The 18,863-nt window shown below is 36.9% G+C and overlaps 1 protein-coding gene across 2 annotated transcripts in view; it reads right to left on the bottom strand.

Moving 5' to 3' along the window:
- The window catches only part of BBS9 (Bardet-Biedl syndrome 9), a 447,161-nt gene that overhangs the window by 79,458 nt on the left and 348,840 nt on the right, over nucleotides 1-18,863 (bottom strand). For both annotated transcript variants that reach the window (XM_004762629.3, XM_004762628.3), the window contains one exon: nucleotides 17,786-17,968. In XM_004762629.3, the coding sequence (XP_004762686.1) occupies nucleotides 17,786-17,968 (183 nt within the window). The remainder of the gene's footprint in view (nucleotides 1-17,785; nucleotides 17,969-18,863) is intronic.

The raw sequence follows: 18,863 nt of genomic DNA, 5'->3' as shown, positions 1-18,863 counted from the left end.
CTACTATCCTATGAAGCTAGGCATTGCAACTTCCGACTAAGGCTCTACATATAGAGTATTTCACCAGAAATGATAGTTATTAAAAGGAGGAGCTGTGATGGAATTCAGAGCTGTGTGGCTCTAAATCCCCTATTCCTTATCTCCCCATGCTCTAGATTTTTGAGGAGAAAGAACAGAACTTTACACAGCTCCATGTCAAAAATGAGGGACTTGTGAAGGGTGGAAATGGGAAGGAGAAATTCATGAATACAGGTTTCAGAGAAGAATTAAATTTGCTAACCTTTTCCTAACATTACATTGAAAATTAGTATCTGTCATATTAGCCAGTGAAAACACAAGTAATATTTTCAGAGATCAGCCTGAGATCACACTGTAAACCACCACAACTGCTTAATATATGTAGTTACTTAGATGGGATGGTGTATATGTTTGTGTATTTGTTTGTTGTTTTTAAGTGATAGAAGTTACTTTCATCCAAAGAAAATTAATGAAATTAAAAAATAGATCCTGACCACTATGCTACAGAGCACTTCTTTCCCATTTCATTATGTCTTGTAATCTAGTGGCATCAGATCATCTTAGGCTCCTTTTACTAAACTGCGTTTTAGAAAATATCACATGAGGTCTTCTCCCAGAAAATTTATGGGCAAAATTAACATATTCACAGAACCAAAATTTAAATCAGCTTCTGGAGTCAAATGAATAATCTGCATATAATTAAATAAGATTTTACTCCATATGATCTATGCCAGTTTAGATGGTCAAACTTTCAGAAGAATTCATCAAAGATTTAGTACCTGCAAAACTACTGAAACTAACACCTAGGGATGGTCTGAGGACACCATATCCCCTGAAAACATAACAATGGTCAGACTTGACTCTGATGAGTCTGAATTATAGTTGCTTGTTTCAGGGGCTCACTATTATGAATACTTGGAGCAGCCACTCCTATAATAAAATTGTAAGATACATTGGGTTACAGACTCCCTACATACCCACATATCTGATGGAGTCTGGGGGAACCTTAACAAAGTCAGGACACAAGAAGGACTGTGTGAACAAAATAAAGGCATCAACTCCTCCCCTGATGATGCTGTGTTCTTAGCAATCTCAAAGAACAAGGAATGACCAAACTCAGGGGAATGTGTCCAAAGAAAAAATGAAACCACTGATTTAAATATGAAGATGTACAGGATCCTTTTCTTTCTGTTTTTCTCTCTCCCTTTAATTTGCTAGTTTGAATTAGTTTGAATTCTTCAGAACCACCCAGTAGCTTCACTATTTTAAGATGTGACTACCTGCTTCTTTCTCAGTCAAGGCTACCAATGGATCTGAAACAGCTACAAGAAGGTCCACATACTAGGTTTCTATTTCTATTTTCTTTTAAACAGAATTCTGGAGAAGTAAGGAGATAAGGTATTTAGAATGATATCTGAAATTACTGAATGGCACATCATTCAATGTTAGTGTCATTTTTTACAGTGATCAAGCTAAGGTAACAGAAATACAACAGCACAAATCTCAAAGTGCAATAGTAATTATTTATAATATGGTATGTTTATCCTTATATTGTTCCTAATTTTAAATGTATTTGTCCATTTAATAAAGCACTAATTTGAATCAATATAGTCATTTATTTTAAGAATATTTATTTAGAGTGGACTGATACAAGACATTACACTAAATATTGTGAGGTTAAAATCAGATATGCATTTTATCTTCAAGTAACTTTCACTCAAGTAATAACATAAGAATATATACAAAAATATGATGAAGGAAACAAAATGTATTTGGAAAAAGGTTTAGGTAAAGTGCTTTTCAAATGATTTTGTTTTAGCCTCCTTCCTAGAAGAACATCAAGAATTACCTGCCAATAATTTATTCAAGATAGGTCTTTACACTTGTCTACATAATAAGGTAGTTCCTCATTAGTTTGGTGCAAAAATCAATATATTCATTGAGTTCATTCCAGTGCTATGTGAAATAAACCACAAGTCAATTAAATTTGTCCATTAAATTTTCTATTATAGAATCTAACAGGAAGACATAAGACATATAGATGGCCAAAAGACACATGAAAAGATGCTCGACATCACTGATCATCAAGGCAATATAAACCAAAGCTACAGTAAAATACCACCTCATACCTCTCAGAATGGCTAATATCAACAACACAAAAAACACCAGGTATAGGCAATGATGTGAAGGAAGTGGAACCCTCTTGCTCTGTTGATGGGAAGGAAAATTGGTACAGCCACTCTGGAAAACAGCATGGATATTTCTCAAAAAGTTAAAAATAGAACTTCCGGGATGCCTGGATGGCTCAGTCAGTTAAACGTCTGCCTTTAGCTCAGGTCATGATCCCAGGGTCCTGGGATCAAGTACTACATGAGGCCTTTTGCTCAGTGGGGGGTCTGCTTCTCTTCCTGCCTGTTCTGCCTGCTCTACCTGCTCCTCCCCATCCTTGTGCTCCCTCTCTCTCTCTGACAAATAAATAAATAAAATTTTTTTAAAAAAATAGACCTCCCCTATGATACAGCAATCACAGTAATGGTATCTACCAAAGAATATGAAAATACAAATTTAAAGGGATACATGCACCTTGATGTTTATAGTAGCATTATCTATAATAATCAGGTTATGGACATAGCCAAACTGTTCATCGACTGATGAATGGATAAAAAAGATGTGATACATTAATCCATAAAAAGGAATGAAATCTTGCCATCTGCAACAACATGAATGGAGCCAAAGAATATTATACTAAGCAAAATAAGTCAGCCAGAGAAAGACAATGTCATACGATCTCACATATATGTGGAATTTAAGAAACAAAACAAATGAGCATAGGGGATAAAAAGAGTGAGGCAAACCAAGAAATGGACTCTTAACTATAGAAAACAAATTGATGATCACCAGAGGGGAGCTGGATGCAGGGATGGGTTAAATAGATGATGAGGTTATGGAGGCCACTTGTGGTGATGAGTACCAGGTGATGTATGGAAGTGATCAATCACTATATTGTACACCTGAAACTAATATTACACTCTACATTAACTAACTGGAATTTAATTTTAAAAATTTTTAAAAAGACTTCAGTAAGATTACCTGGTCAAAAGTTTCCCCATGGAATCAGATTGTTCATTTTTGTAAGTCCTCTAGTTTAGACTCAAATCTTGCCTGGTATTTTCTGTGTGATCATGGGCATACTTCCTCATCTGTAAACTGGAACTAACAGTCCTGAGACAAGGCTGTGAGTGCACATAGTTTACCTGAGCGCTGACCCAAGAAGTAACAGTGGGTAGTGAGGAAGGGACTGGGAAGGGGGAGAAGCCAATACACTGTGCTGTCAAGCAATTAACGCTAAAGGCAACTGTGCAATCCTGCTGGACAGCTCTGGGAGGTAGTGTACCTTGGACTTGGTAAAGTACCTTGGACTTTCCTGGTTAGAGGGATGAGGAAGCTGGGGTATTAATCTACCAGTTCCTACTAGTCATTGACTGAATACAGTGGCTGTACAGCCTCTGCTAAACAGGAAGAGTCCTCAGGCAAAAAGCTGCACACGTTCAAAAGGCAGAAATTCTCAGGAATGGTGGGAGGTGAAGAGATATGGGCAGATCACACATAGTATCTGCTACAATCTCCTACTTCAAAGACACATAGTGTGGATTAAATGGGGTAACGTATATAGAGTCCTTGGTCAATACATAATACTTAATAATTCTCAATAAAATTTAATTTTCTAACAATATTTTTTTATTTCTTTAAACTTTTTTTTTTCAGTGCTCCAAGTTTCATTGTTTATGCATCATACCCCGTGCTCCATGCAGTATGTGGCCTCCTTAAAATCCACCACCAGGTTTAGCCAACCTCCCAAACACCTCCCTTCCAAAACCGACAGTTGTTTCTCAGAGTCCACAGTCTCTTATGGTTCGTCTCCCCCTTCGATTTCCCCCAACTCCCTTCTCCTTTCCTTTTCCCAATTTCCTCCATGTTACTCCTTATGCTCCACAAGTAAGTGAAACCATATGATAATTGACTCTCTGCTTGACTTCTTTCACTCAGCATAATCTCTTCCAGTCCTGTCCATGTTGCTACAAAAGTGGGGTATTCATCCTTTCTGATGGAGGCATAATACTCCATAGTATATATGGACCATATCTTCCTTATCCATTTGTCCATTGAAGGGCATCTTGGCTCTTTCCACAGTTTGGTGACCATGGCCATTGCTGCTATGAACAGATGGCCCTTCTTTTCACTACATCTGTATCTTTGGGGTAAATACCCAGTAGTGCAATTGCAGGGTCATAGGGAAGCTCTATTTTTAATTTCTTAAGGAATCTCCACACTGTTCTCCAAACTGGCTGCACCAACTTGTATTTCCACCAACAGCATAAGAGGGTTCCCCTTTCTCCACATCCTCTCCTTGTCGTGTTCCTGATCTCAAAGGTTGCAGCCTTCCATTGAGATCAGGAAGACGACAAGGATGCCCACTCTCATCACTCTTGTTCAACATAGCATTAGAAGTCCTAGCAACAGCAATCAGACAACAAAGAGAAATAAAAGATGTCCAAATTGGCAATAAAGAAGTCAAACTCTCTCTCTTCGCAGATACGTGATACTTTATATGGAAAACCCAAAAGACTCCACCCCCAAACTACTAGAACTCATACAGCAATTCAGTAATGTGGCAGGATACAAAGTCAATGTACAGAAATCAGTTGCTTTCTTATACACTAACAATGAAAACACAGAAAGCAAAATTAGAGAATCAATTCCATTTACTATAGCACCAAGAACCACAAGATACCTGGGAATAAACCTAACCAAAGAGGTAAAGGATCTGTACTTGAAGAACTACAGAACACTCATAAAAGAAATCGAAGAAGACACAAAAAGATGGAAGACCATTCCATGCTCTTGGATTGGAAGAATAAACATTGTTAAAATGTCTATACTGCCTAGAGCAATCTATACTTTTAATGCTATTCCGTTCAAAATTCCACCAGTATTTTTCAAAGAGCTGGAGCAAATAATCCTGAAATTTGTATGGAATCAGAAGAGACCCTGAATTGCTAAAGAAATGTTGAAAAAGAAAAACAAAACTGGGGGCATCACGTTGCCTGATTTCAAGCTTTACTACAAAGCTGTGATCACCAAAACAGCATGGTACTGGCATAAAAACAGACACATAGACCAGTGCAACAGAGTAGAGAGCCCAGATATAGACCCTCAACTCTATGGTCAAATAGTCTTTGACAAAGCAGAAAAAAATATACAGTGGAAAAAAGACAGTCTCTTCAATAAATGATGCTGGGAAAATTGGACAGCTACATGTAGAAGAATGAAACTCGACCATTCTCTTACACTACACACAAAGATAAACTCAAAATGGATAAAAGACCTCAACGTGAGACAGGAATCCATCAGAATGCTAGAGAAGAACATAGGCAGTAACCTCTTCAATATCAGCCACAGCAACTTCTTTCAAGATATGTCTCCAAAGGCAAAGGAAACAAAAGCGAAGATGAACTTTTGGGACTTCATCAAGATCAAAAGCTTCTGAACGGCAAAGGAAGCCATCAAGAAAACAAAGAGGCAACCCATGGAATAGGAGAAGATATTTGCAAATGACAGTAAAGACAAAAGGCTGATATCCAGGATCTATAAAGAACTTCTCAAACTCAACACATACAAAACAGATAATCATATCAAAAAACGGGCAGAAGACATGAACAGACATTTCTCCAATGAAGACATACAAATGGCTATCAGACACATGAAAAAATGTTCATCATCACTAGCCATCAGGGAGATTCAAATTAAAACCACATTGAGGGCGCCTGGGTGGCTCAGTGGGTTGGGCCGCTGCCTTCGGCTCAGGTCATGATCTCAGGGTCCTGGGATCGAGTCCCACATCGGGCTCTCTGCTCGGCAGGGAGCCTGGTTCCCTCTCTCTCTCTCTCTCTGCCTGCCTCTCCATCTGCTTGTGATTTCTCTCTGTCAAATAAATAAATAAAATCTTTAAAAAAAAAAAAAACCACATTGAGATACCACCTTACACCAGTTAGAATATCTTAGAATGGCCAAAACTAACATTATTTTGAACTGTAGGAAGCAAGCCTATCTCTCTCTCTCACAATCACTCTCTCCCTCTCCTTCCTCTGTATGTATGTGTGATTCCTCTCCTTTTTTCTCTACAAAACAGGAATCCTCTAATTAGTGGTTTACAGGACTTGGTTCTGAAACTGCTGCAAACTATACAGAAACATTTATAACCCTGAATTATAATAAATGGGTTAGAATGCAACTAACCACTGCCATTAGGCCACAGAAATTAGATTTTATTTCCAAGAAAGTGGAAACTCTCACTATTCTAAAGGCAAAAAGTGAAGCATATTCCTGTTAACAATTTCAGTTATTTCATCTGCATATTCATATTCACTGTGTTGGGAGAGAAGATCTGGATTCTTGCAGTTTTCATAAATGACATATAGGGAAATTTAAACTCAGATTTCATGTTATGCAATCTGCCAGATTAAAAGTGTTAGCAAGGGGCGCCTGGGTGGCTCAGTGGGTTGGGCCGCTGCCTTCGGCTCGGGTCATGATCTCAGGGTCCTGGGATCGAGTCCCGCGTCGGGCTCTCTGCTCGGCGGGGAGCCTGCTTCCTCCTCTCTCTCTGCCTGCCTCTCTGCCTGCTTGTGATCTCTGTCTGTCAAATAAATAAATAAAATCTTTAAAAAAAAAAAATAAAAGTGTTAGCAATAGGTATTCAATCTTCATTACTTTTCACAGCTTATTTGTGGCTTTCTCTTAAAAAATCAGCAACTAATAAGTTTTTTTTCTATTTATATGAAATCTGCTTCTGGTCAAGAATGTCTACTCCAAGATAGAAAGCCAAGGCCTTGCCTTTTTCAGTAACTTTCTTGTCCCCAACTCAAACTACGTAGAGGTTTCCTCTTAATAAAAAATGACTATAATTATAATTTTTATAATTATACTTAAAATTACATTCCATCAATTCCAGGAATTTCTCCCCCCACATTTTAACATCTCTGAAATAGCGATGTATTTTATCTAACAACTGCTGGCTTCCAGGCTCCAATAATGCTATCATTGTCAGTGTCTGTGTATGCACAATCTCTGTCCAAATTGGTCTTATATTGTCATTTCAACTGACATGTGTGCAATGCTCAGATGCTCAGACTCTCCTATTGAACTGTCATTTAAGATATCTTTTTAAAATTGTGCTATGACTTACTGAATAAAAAAGTTGAAATGGGGCAGTAGGAAATATAAATTTGAAATTACTGAAGCAAATATTCATGACAGAAGAATGACAACAATTCATATTATCTTGCAAAAGCAAAAGCTAAGTGCTTTCCAGGATGTAAGACAAGAAGATACAGATAGAAAAAATGTGTTGTATTTTGTTACTGAGATACATGCACACAGGTTACCATCCTGTGCCAACTAATATAATTGAAGTAGGAGAAGTTACCAAATCCCTGGAATAAATGTGGTTTGATTAATTAATGTATTACATAAAACTATTGTTCAAGCAATAAACATCAATTTGCCTAAAATTTCCTGTTAACTCTGAATGGAAGCTACTCAGCTTTCAACAATATATGATTCAACTGAGGGCAAAAAAAATAAGGCTTTGATCTTCATCAAAAAGAAAAGTATTTAAAATAGATATCAGAGGCTCTAAAAAAAAATCAGGAGGGCAACAGTGGCATGCTCTTAAATGCTGCATCAACAATGCTCTTTGTGGCACAGAGGTCACACACACAGCACATAGGACTATGCTTTGTGGATAAACGTGTATAGCAATGACATTTAGAGTTTAAAGATGAGTTAAGAGAATCAAATTTTGAATGTGAAGAAGTGTCAAGAACACTTCAACCAATTTATGTTGCTTGATTCAGGCACAAGAGTAACAGATGATAAAATGTATGCTTTAATAAGTCTAAAAGAGATCCTTCAATACTTATTAAAAACATTAAGTGACCAAAAATACTATGTCATAGTTTAATTGACAGTGTTTTTTTTTTCCCTAAGAGTTCCATAAAATAATTCTGTGACTTACAGCACCTTATTGTTGAAAAACAGTAGTAGTACTAATAGCTAATAATTTTTAGGTGACTGTCATATGCCCACCTCCACATTTACATACAGTATCTCAATTAGTCCTTACAGGAATCTGGAGAGGTATATAAAGGGTATCCTCATAACAATTCCATACCTTTGACAAGTAGTTCCCAAATGAGGTCACAGATATAATGCAACTTTTAAAGCACGGTTTAGTACTTCTGTATTTGTAGTTGTAAGTAGTAGTATTTTGGTCTTCCAGATGATATAGATAACTAACCATCAAAACCCTGAATCTGAAAATGATGATGGAGACACCCATGGGAGGCTCAATAAGTGGTCTATTTCACTGAGACCAAACAAGCAAGGTAATTTTCAGTTACTTTGTGTGAAAAATAGAATTTGGATTATGTCTTCTTGAGGAAGAAAAAAACCTTAGTATATATTTTTTTCATTAAATGTTTATTGTGCTTCAGTCAACCATTTGTAGTAGGCCACAGCCAAACTTAAATTTGCAATAAAGAGAAATATAGTACAGGAAAGGATATAGCTGCAATGCAAAAAGAAACTTCATGTGTAACAGCTACTCAGATGCTGATGTGGCCCTGCTCCCAGCCTAAGTGTGGGAAAGGCAGTGAACCTCTGGTTCTAAACACCTCTGTCTGAACTGGCAGATTCCTCGCCCTGCACAAACTGTGTTTTCCATCAGACTCTGGGCATGCCTTCATGAGAAAAGGCATTGGAGAGCCAAGTTCTCTCACTTTCTTAATCCCATGTTCTTCCTTTGAACCATTTGTTTACTGGTTCAGTAGGATTATAAAGTGAAAGCAAGCTGAAATAAAATCTCAATGGTCATTCTCACCTCTCTTCAAAGCAGAGCCAATCCTTAGGGTCTGGTCTAGTTCACCACTGTATAGATAAGGAAACCAATGCTTAGACAGTTCCATAATTTGCTTAAGGATATAGAGCTACTTAAGTATTTGCTCTAAAAAGGGTGGAGGCACGGATTTGAACCCCAGTCTGACACAATACCTATTCAAACCATAGTTTGTATTTTCTAACTATTAGCATTTAGGTTGCTTTAAGTATTTCATAATTATAAACATGGTACCAAATAGATTTTAGTTTACTACTTTTAGTGCATTAACTTAGATTACTGGTACCAAGTGTTGGATTTGTTTTGTGACCCTTCTTGTCCTAGAGATCTACAACCCTCTGGAAAGCCTACAGCAGAAAATATGTGGATATGTCTATTTTACTTCAGGTCTCTAGGCACTATTTATTATCAAGTTTGACTAAATCAATATAGGTGAAGTGTACCTAATAATTGTTTTCACTTGCATATATTCATCACTGGTAAGATTAAAAATTTTTGTATTTACTGGTTTGAACTACAGGACATGTGAATGAATATATGTATAAATATATACATGTGTGGTGTGGCTATCGATCTATCTATATCGTTTACCATCCATGCACATCCATGCAGGAGAGATCAGATTTCTGATCTCTCTTTTGGGTTCTCTTACAGAACCCAAACATATTTGAGGTTGCTTACAAAAAACAGGGATGGTGAAAATGGAAGAATACTTCCTTTTTTAATAAACCATACAGTTTTTTTCAGAGAATCTGTGATCGTGTGGAACACTATCGAAATAAATGGGGTATCAAGCAATCCCTAGATACTTATATCCAACTATATGCTTAATTTAAGCTTTAATTCTATGGGGATATAGAAGAATCTGTCCTTACATTTATTAGAATACAAGATAAGTGGGGTGCCTCTGTGGTGTGCCTCTGTGGTTAGGCAACCGACTCTTGGTTTCGGCTCAGGTGGCAATCTGATGATCATGAGATTGAGCCCTGCTTTGGGCTCCATGGAGTTGGCCTAAGATTCTCTCTAGCCTCTCCATTTGCCCCTCCCCCCACTCATGTGTGCACTCTCTCCAAAATAAATAAATAAATCTTAAAAAAAAAAAGAATACAAGATAAGCACACTGACCATTTCAGAATATATAATGAGAGCTAAATTGTGTCATAGCACCAAGTGAAATTCACAAGGGGATGAAAGCCAGAATAAATGAGGAAAGAGAATTGATCTGCCCTAAAAGAGGGTGGATAGAGGGGTAAAGAGAAGACACTATGTTAGGTGAAGAAAAGAAAAGACACTATTAGCTGTGGCCTGATGCAAAGAAGCTGTGTACCCGTGGAAAGTCAGATTTCCCAGATGAAGTAGGAAAGCTGGGGAGTCACAGAAACTGATTTTGAGAAAGAAGATATGATGGTGCCAAGCAACTGAATGCCTGGCACTGGAGTCCAAACTGAACCAGGAGCAAAGAGAGCCACAGAAAGTATGTAAGTAGATGTGTGACAAGAGAGCAGTGGGCTGAGTCTAGCAGTGATATACAGGGCATACCAATGCAGAGACATGAGAAGAAAGGCTACTTCAAATGCCACCACAGAAAGCCAGGTAGAATAATGAGGATGCAATCCAAGGGGGTTTCTGAGAAACATATCCAAATGAAAAACAGCAGGCCAGAGTGACTGACTAAGCCTGCAGCTCTGTATATGGTTAGAGCACAGAAGGAGCACTGGTTTTAGAGGAAAGACAGCCCAATGTCAACATGTACCTTTCTAAAAGAATGCAATGTTCCAGACATCAAAATCATCGCTTTGCAATTGGTAGATTCAAAATAAGTTGGGTAAAGGTATTTTAAGGAAATCAAATTAATATAAATACATTTCTGGGGCTCCTGGGTGGGTCAGGCCATAATCTCAGGATCAAGGTCCTGGGATCGAGGCCCCTGCATTGTTGGGCTCCCTGCTCAGCCAGGAAATCTGCTTCTCCCTCTCCCTCTGCTGCTCTTCCTGCTTGTGTTCCCTATCTCTTTCTTACTCTCTCAACTAAATAAGTAAAGTCTTAAAAAAAAAAATACACGTTTAGCCAGGAATCAAAACAGTGGGCATTATGAGAATGATGATGATCATTATTTTCCTCATTGTGGTTGACTGAATTTCACTTATTTATTTATATTTAAACCACACCCAGCTTCACAAAGGTTTGGGAGTGGCATACAGTGAGAGTGAAGCTTCAATTAATCAATTCTTTATTTATTTATTTAGTATCTCTATTCTTGAATGGATAAATAATATTAAATGTAGCCATTACTGTTTCATATATGCTATACTTAAGGGAAGTTTAAAAAATTACACATCACCCCTTGTATATTTTTTTCTACTTAGCTGCTATTTTGATGTATTCTAATTTTTAAAACATCAAGCAAGTCATCAGAAAGGTTCTGAGATATGCTATACTCAACACTGGCGAAGTAGAAAACCATAACATTATAGAACACCAGTTGCATGTAACTAGCAACAACACAGAGTATGTGGCCATTATGAACATGAAACTAATTCTTTCATGTTTATCTAGTTGGCTAAAATCAAGGAGATTACCAAAATATTTACTTTCTCTACTATGTTCCCATATACAGCTTGTAATTGTGATGATACTTCAACAGTCATAAAGGCAGACTTGATACTGACACCAGACTTCCTCCTTTTGTTTGCCTTTTAAGAAGAGGTCATTAATAATAGCAATGATTAGCTATCTCGTCATTACTCAATCCAGACAGGAGGCACAATGCCCCTTACATCAAACCTGCCCTGTGACGTAGAAGACTTCAAATCTTGTAAGTGAGCCTTGATAAGTCTCTCTACACAATAGGATTTCCTATTATAAACATCTGTTTTCTCACATGAACCATGTTGAACACGTTAAAAATAAGTTTCTCTTTCCATATCAGTCTGTCAAAGGCATAATCAATCAAAAACTAAGGCTGAAGGCCCAAATCTCCTTCCCCCACTGATGAAAGTTTCCACCTTAACTTTTTTGGGGTTTGAAAGTTCAATACTAAGGAAGATAACTGTTAAGGTCTTAAGAACACAATAAAGCTTTTCCTTTTCAAACAGTAGATAACATCTACTAAAGATATTAAATGCACTTTTAAGGAAAAGAAAAAGTAAGGCAAAATGCTATGCAATGTGCCAGTACTCCTTCTAACTCTAGGACTGTGTATACTCAGGTCTCCAAACCAGCACACGGTTGCTCTTTTCCTTAAAGATTCCTCTGGAGTCAGGTGGAACATGAACATTTTGTGGAGAAGTCGCAGAAAGTCCATTTGGAAATAACAATATTGTTCCTCTTTGCTCTCTTGCCATCTTCTGGACTTTATGTGAAAGAATCTTAGTTATCTAAGCTGTTTGGTAAGAAAATGAAAAGCAGATCTTTACAGAGATCAGGAAGGGCAAAGAGAATACACCCACATACCAACCACAAGAGATAGTGACTACCTAGAATGCTCTACTCAAAAGGATTCTGAGGTCATATGCTGGCTCAAGAGGAAAGAATTTGGGATGATTATAATGTCTACCAAGGTCATGTGAAGGGTGAGTAGCAGCACTTGCGCCAGCTTATTGCCTCCCTTTTATGTAGATGCATTCATCTCCCTAGAGAAAGCCTGGTTATTGCATGTGACCAGGCAGATGACACCAGAATACCAGAAATAAGGGCTGCTAAAGCAAACACCATGGCATAACTTAACATCAGCATCCTACCCTTCTCTGATTAATTTGTTAAAATGTGCTTAAGTTGTTAACCCAATTGACAAAACCTTTTCTCTTTTAATGATGGAGAGTACTATGTAAAAGAAATTATTGTGGTGAAGGAAAGGTTCTATATCTGCACTTTCCAATGTGATAGCCACTAATGGTAGCCACATGCGGCTATTGAGCAGTTGAAATACAGCTAGAGAAATCGAGGAACTGAAATTTTATTTCACTTTAATTCATGTAAATTTCAATTTAAATAGCCACATATGTCAAGTGGCTACCACATCAGACAGCCAATATGTTTACAGCTAAATATGACTAGAATCTGTTTGCTTACAACATTGAAGTAAATGGGATCTAACTCCATTTTGTTTATTGAAATATGCTGAGATCCTAGAACACTACCTGAAACATAGTAGATGCTTAATAAATATTCATTGAATGCATAAATGACTGGATAAGATTCCAAGTCAATCCTGAGGTATATAAAGTTTTGCAGTTTGGGCTTTTATACAACATTTTTAAATGTACTATCACAATTAAACATTCTCTCAGACTCAAACCAGTAACTCAGCCCTCATGGTCTTAAGTAGAGATAGAATTTTCCATAGAGCTTCAAACAGACAAAGGGTCAGTAGATACATGTTTAAATTGTACATTGCAAATACTCTGAAATCTCCTCAGCCCCTAACCTGAGAAGTAAGAAAACAATTCATTTTAGAATTGCCCCATCAGGTACTCTGAGAGAACACAGTATTTGGGGCAAAACTTCTCTATTATGACAGGAAGATGATATGGACATTATCATATTTATTATCAAGTCCACTGATGGAACCAAGTTTAAGAGCTCTTTTTGGAGATGCCAAAGAAAACACTTAATGGTTAAAGTGAAGTGAAGTATCCCTTAAAGTGAAAGGAAGTATCCCTACAAAAACACATTTGGCATATGTAACTTTCAGCACTTTGGAAAAGTCCACAAACACCAGCATTTATTTGCCTCCAAATAATTATGAGAAGTGGCAAAAATAAAAAAAGCATCACTAAAGAAACAGACTAAAGAAAACAATGTCCTGTTCCAAATGAGATGGTATTTAAAAAAAAACTACTGATGATATAGTATGAAGAACATTACTTTTCATTAGTAATAATTAATTCTAAAAATTTTTGCTTTGTGAACCTGATGCCTGTAAGAAAATATTCCAGAGTGAATTCAGGCATTTTGCCTGCCTTTGTGACACACACCACCTCAATTACAATACAACAAACCATTATGCAATGCTATGTGAAATGTAAATAAAATATCTTCTGAGTACTTTCTTCTACCTCTCAATACTTATGGGGACATCTGACCTTGAACTGAGAGTCTCTTCTGAAAATGCTATCCACATGTCTGAAGTTCTCCCCCTCACACATGTACTCTGCCATCCACTTTCAACCAAACCGTCTAAATTACATTCAGATTTCTGTGGTATCATAATAACTTCAATATGGGACATATTTTCAACATTCTGGTCAGAGACTCCTTTCTTTCCCGCCTTACCCTCCCTCCAAGTTATTTCAGGTTTGCATATTTCATTTTCACATCTCAGTGGGATACCCATCACATAACATTTATTTGTGAGGTCTAAAGGCATAACATGGGGGATTGTGAACTAGCATGTCAAAACCACATACTGCATGCGTATGTCTTGAAGAATGAAAAAGGAATCCCTTTTTCTCAAGATATATAAGCTGTCTCAACAGTATAAGTCCAAAGTGAATACCACAACCTAATTAAAGATGAAGAGCATAACAAGCAGTATTAAAATGTCTTTCTTCATTCATTCTTCTCCAAGTTATGTTTTTATCAAGTGTCCTGTCTCATTAATGACTTCGATAGACATTATGAGTATACACACCTTCTAATCTCACCAAATTTAGAAGAAAGTTGAAAGAATTTTTCCCTCCTTGTTTTGGGAGGTATGACAGCACAGAACATAGTGGCAGGACAGAAAGGAGCTTTGAGAAGATGCCTCGTCCATTCACCTGCCTACAGGGATGAACATACTACATACTCCCAGCAGAACGAGGCTGTTTCCAAAGTTCCCTAAATTCAGAAATACCACAATCTCTCTGTGAACTCAATCCCTACATTTGAGAACCTCTATTTTAAGGAAATTCTTCCTCTGGGTCTAACTACACTTCAGGAGCACGTGAGCTGTGTGATCACACAGGGCCCCACGTTTAGAAGGATCCCTCACTTGATTTAATGCTTTGCCATTGCCATCTTGAAATTCTTAATAATGTTATCTTTGAACTTGTGTTCTATAAGTGAAGTCCAATGGGAGAGAGAAGTGTTTCTGAGAGGGGAAGACATGCGCAATATGCGTGGCCTTCTCCCTTTCTGTCCCATAAGCTTAGAATTCCATGGCCCCTGAATGACTGGGAGTCAGGGAGACTTAAAGCAAGTACAAGGAAGCTATGTTACATCTAGACTGATTAAGTGGGGCACTGACAACCCTTCAAGGCTTTTCATTTGCCCCAAAACTTGTTTTGAATGAAGAAAGGCAGCAATAGATTAATAAAACCAGGAATGACTAAGGCAGTCCATTATATCATGTTACTTCCCCGTATTATCCAACTATTACACTGAAAATGGTAACAGAAGGAAGGGGAAATAGAGTAACACAGAGTTCCTTTTCCTTTCTCTCCTTCCTTACTCATCAGTAAGCTGAAGGTGGACAGTGTTAGTAGATGTGTACATATCAAGAAGTGAAATAAAAACAGTTAATTTTATGCAATGATTCACAGTTCTTTAAGACCAAAATACATATGCATGTATGATCTACAAAATACAAATTACATAATTTGGGTGATTAATATTTGTATTAAGACTGGCATTGTACACTATAAAGAATAAGGGTAAAATTCACGCTAACAACTTGAATTTTTAATTTTCCTTCATTTAGAACAACATAAAATGGCATATAAAGCACCATGATGAAAGAGAGATGGAAGAAAGTAAAAGGCTTGTTTTGGTATCTGTTTTAACAACACTTTAGCACTTTTTCCTACTTTTTTGAACAAGGATCTATATTTTCATTTTGCACTGGGCTCTGTAAATTATATAGCTGGACCTGCCCTGCTTCCTCATGCTCCAGATTATATCTACTACATGTATTCTGACAAGTCAACTCTTGTTAGCTTTCACCTTTCTCTCCAGTCATTTACCCAACAAATATTGACTGTGCTATGGTCAGGCATTGTGTCAGATGCTGAGAATATAAAAATGAGTAAGATATAATTACACTCTATGGAGTTGCAACATGGGGGGTTAAGGGGGTAGAAGAATAAATAAAACAAGATGGGATTGGGAGGGAGAAAAGCCATAAGTGACTCTTGATCTCACAAAACAAACTGAGGGTTGCTGGGGGAGGGGGGTTGGGAGAAGCGGGGTGGGGTTATGGACATTGGGAAGGGTGAGTGCTGTGAAGTGTGTAAACCTGGCGAGTCACAGACCTGTACCCCTGGGGATAAAAATATATTATATGTTTATTTAAAAAATATATATAATTCCACTCTATTCCATTATCTCATTTAATTCTTACTCAACTTATTGCATAAGTCCTATTATTGCTTCCAGCTTAGAGCTACAGAAGTAGAAATTTAGAACAGCTAGAAAACCTGCTCAGAAGGACTTTATCATCAAGTGGTGGAACCAGGAACTGAGGCCATCCACATATTTCTGACTACTTAATCTGAGTTCATAGTTATCATTCTTACTAATACACTCCTAATTGTACTGTTTTCTATTACTACAATCAATTTTAGCAGTAATTTTATTTTTTTAATCTATGAAAAAGGTGTACTCTAAATTCTTTTCCAATTTTTTCTTAGTATTTTGTTTAGGATATAAAATATAGTTTCATTTTTTTCATCTGACAATATTTTGACCCAATTATAGAAAATTACATTCAACTGACAAAGACTGTGATTTTCAAAATCTTGTTCATGACTTTGTTTGCTAAAATATAGTGTATTAGTTAAAAACATACGCTTTGAAAGCCACGAGACCTGGGCTCAAATCCTGGCTCTACCACCCACTAGTTTCCAAAAGGTACTTAACTCTCAAAGCCTAAATTTTTTCATATATAAAATGAGGATGAAAACAGTACCTTAACTACCTTATTGGGACATGTTTAAGATTAAATGAGATAATTCTTGTGAAACCCTTAAGATACCACCTGATGCCTACCTAGTAAGCACTCAAAAATGCTAGTTTTAGTACTATTATTTTTAGTCCTGTGTTCTCATAGCTGTGTTTAAAAATTAATTTTAAATGACTTTTTTCTTGAAATGGTTTCCTCCAATACAGAAAATTAAGTCCAGCAGTTTCTAATTTCTAAGAAGTGTATTATTTCTTTGTATTTAAAAGCATGCAAGAAGTTCCCCCAAAATGACACCTGGTAGTCATATAATCCTCTAAAATTCAAGGGCTCTAAAATATTTTTATTCATATAATCTTTAACCAAAAATTCCAAATATGAACCCTCATTTTCCCCTGTTTGGTTCTAAACTGTCTACTCAAAGAATCAAGAGTAAAGGAGTTTATACACTATACATAAAGAACTATATAAATGTAGCAAAATATTCTTGTCATTTAGCAAGGCTATCTCAGCTCTCCCTAACCCTAGAAGTGACACTTAAATTTAAGAACATTGTGCAAATTAAAATGGCTGAACTGTTTTCTCTGGTGGAAAAGGAAAGGATTAGCTAATCTGAAGGTTTACTGCCATTGCTCAGGCAGTCAAATGACTGTTTCCGTGGCTTTAAGTGATTGAAGAGCACATAAAAAATAGACTGAATACCACATAAAAATGGAGTATATACCTATTTTAAAAATAACTCTAGAAAAAAAAAGGTCTTTATTTGACATTTTTATTATGGTTTAAAGAAAAGAAAAACAGGACCTGGGTTTAAAAAAAAAAAAAAAGCCTCCATCTGATACCTTAGAAAATATGATAGCCACGTGAGATCTTACTAAAATCACACCCTTTTCAATAATGACGGCTGTTACCACTACAGGCTTGTGAGTCCTTACCAATTCTTGAGTGTCCTGCTGCAGTGGCAGAAATGCTGCTTCCAGAATAGCAACCTGGTCAGGACTGAGCTTCTGCCACAGCCCAATCAGCAGAATCACCAGATGGGTGGCACTTCTCAGCTTGGTGAATGACTGGAACAGATTGTCTTGGTTTTCCTCTACCGCATCTGCTAGAGCGATTACCTGCAGAAATGACAAACTTCAGTTAGGGATAATTTCACAATTCTTGAGCCCTCAACAAATTACATTTGGCACACTCTTGTTTTTCTTTAAAACAAATTGATGAACTTTGTCTTCCACAAACACAAGCTATGTTGAGTAATAAAATAGTTATCATTCATCTGTTCACTTCCTTCTTTAAAAAAAAAAAATCCCTAAGGTAATTCCAAACCCATATGGCCAGGAGATGAAAATATCCATGAAATCGGCTTAATGGGGACATTGTTCGGTGTCTGCTTCACCATCAACAGACCTTCTACAATATGTGATAATATAAGTAACCCTAATACAGTTACTTTAGTCTTTATTACTAGCCACAGAGATTGAGCAATTAAAAAATATCAAAATAGCCTCATTTGCCATGTAATTTAAAATAATGACGTCATTGTACCCTTTTAAGAAAATACTGCCTCTGATTATTATTCTTTACTTGTTACATGGTGCTGGGATATGCAGTATTTCTTTATTATAACTAAAAGGTAGATCATGTTCAAACATTTGACCAATTGAGTAATGTCATTTTTAACACAAATGTCAGGCACTAGCCCACAGGGATCTGAACGAAAAGAAAAAAAAATGTTCAGGGTGTGTTAGCTTTACAATGCCAAATCTACTTAGGATAAAATTGGCAGGAGCAGAATTGGCTCTTTTTTTTTTTTTTCATTCTCCTGAATAATCCTGTGGAAAAAAGAACTAAAGCAACAATTGGATGGAACATCCAAGACTGCCCATTGGTGTTTTATTTTAATGTCTTGGTGAATTTTGTGCTCATTAAAAGTAATGAACTGACTGGCTCAGAGGCACAAGGCGTCTGACAGCCCCCAGAACAGGAATAGTAAAAGCCAGGGCAATGTGAGCT

The sequence above is a fragment of the Mustela putorius genome, unplaced genomic scaffold (assembly GCF_011764305.1).
Source record: "Mustela putorius furo isolate JIRA1106 unplaced genomic scaffold, ASM1176430v1.1 tig00003845_pilon_pilon_pilon, whole genome shotgun sequence".
NCBI lineage: Eukaryota > Metazoa > Chordata > Mammalia > Carnivora > Mustelidae > Mustela > Mustela putorius.
The sequence above is the reverse complement of the archived record's forward strand: the minus strand, read 5'-3'. Positions and strand labels throughout refer to the sequence as shown.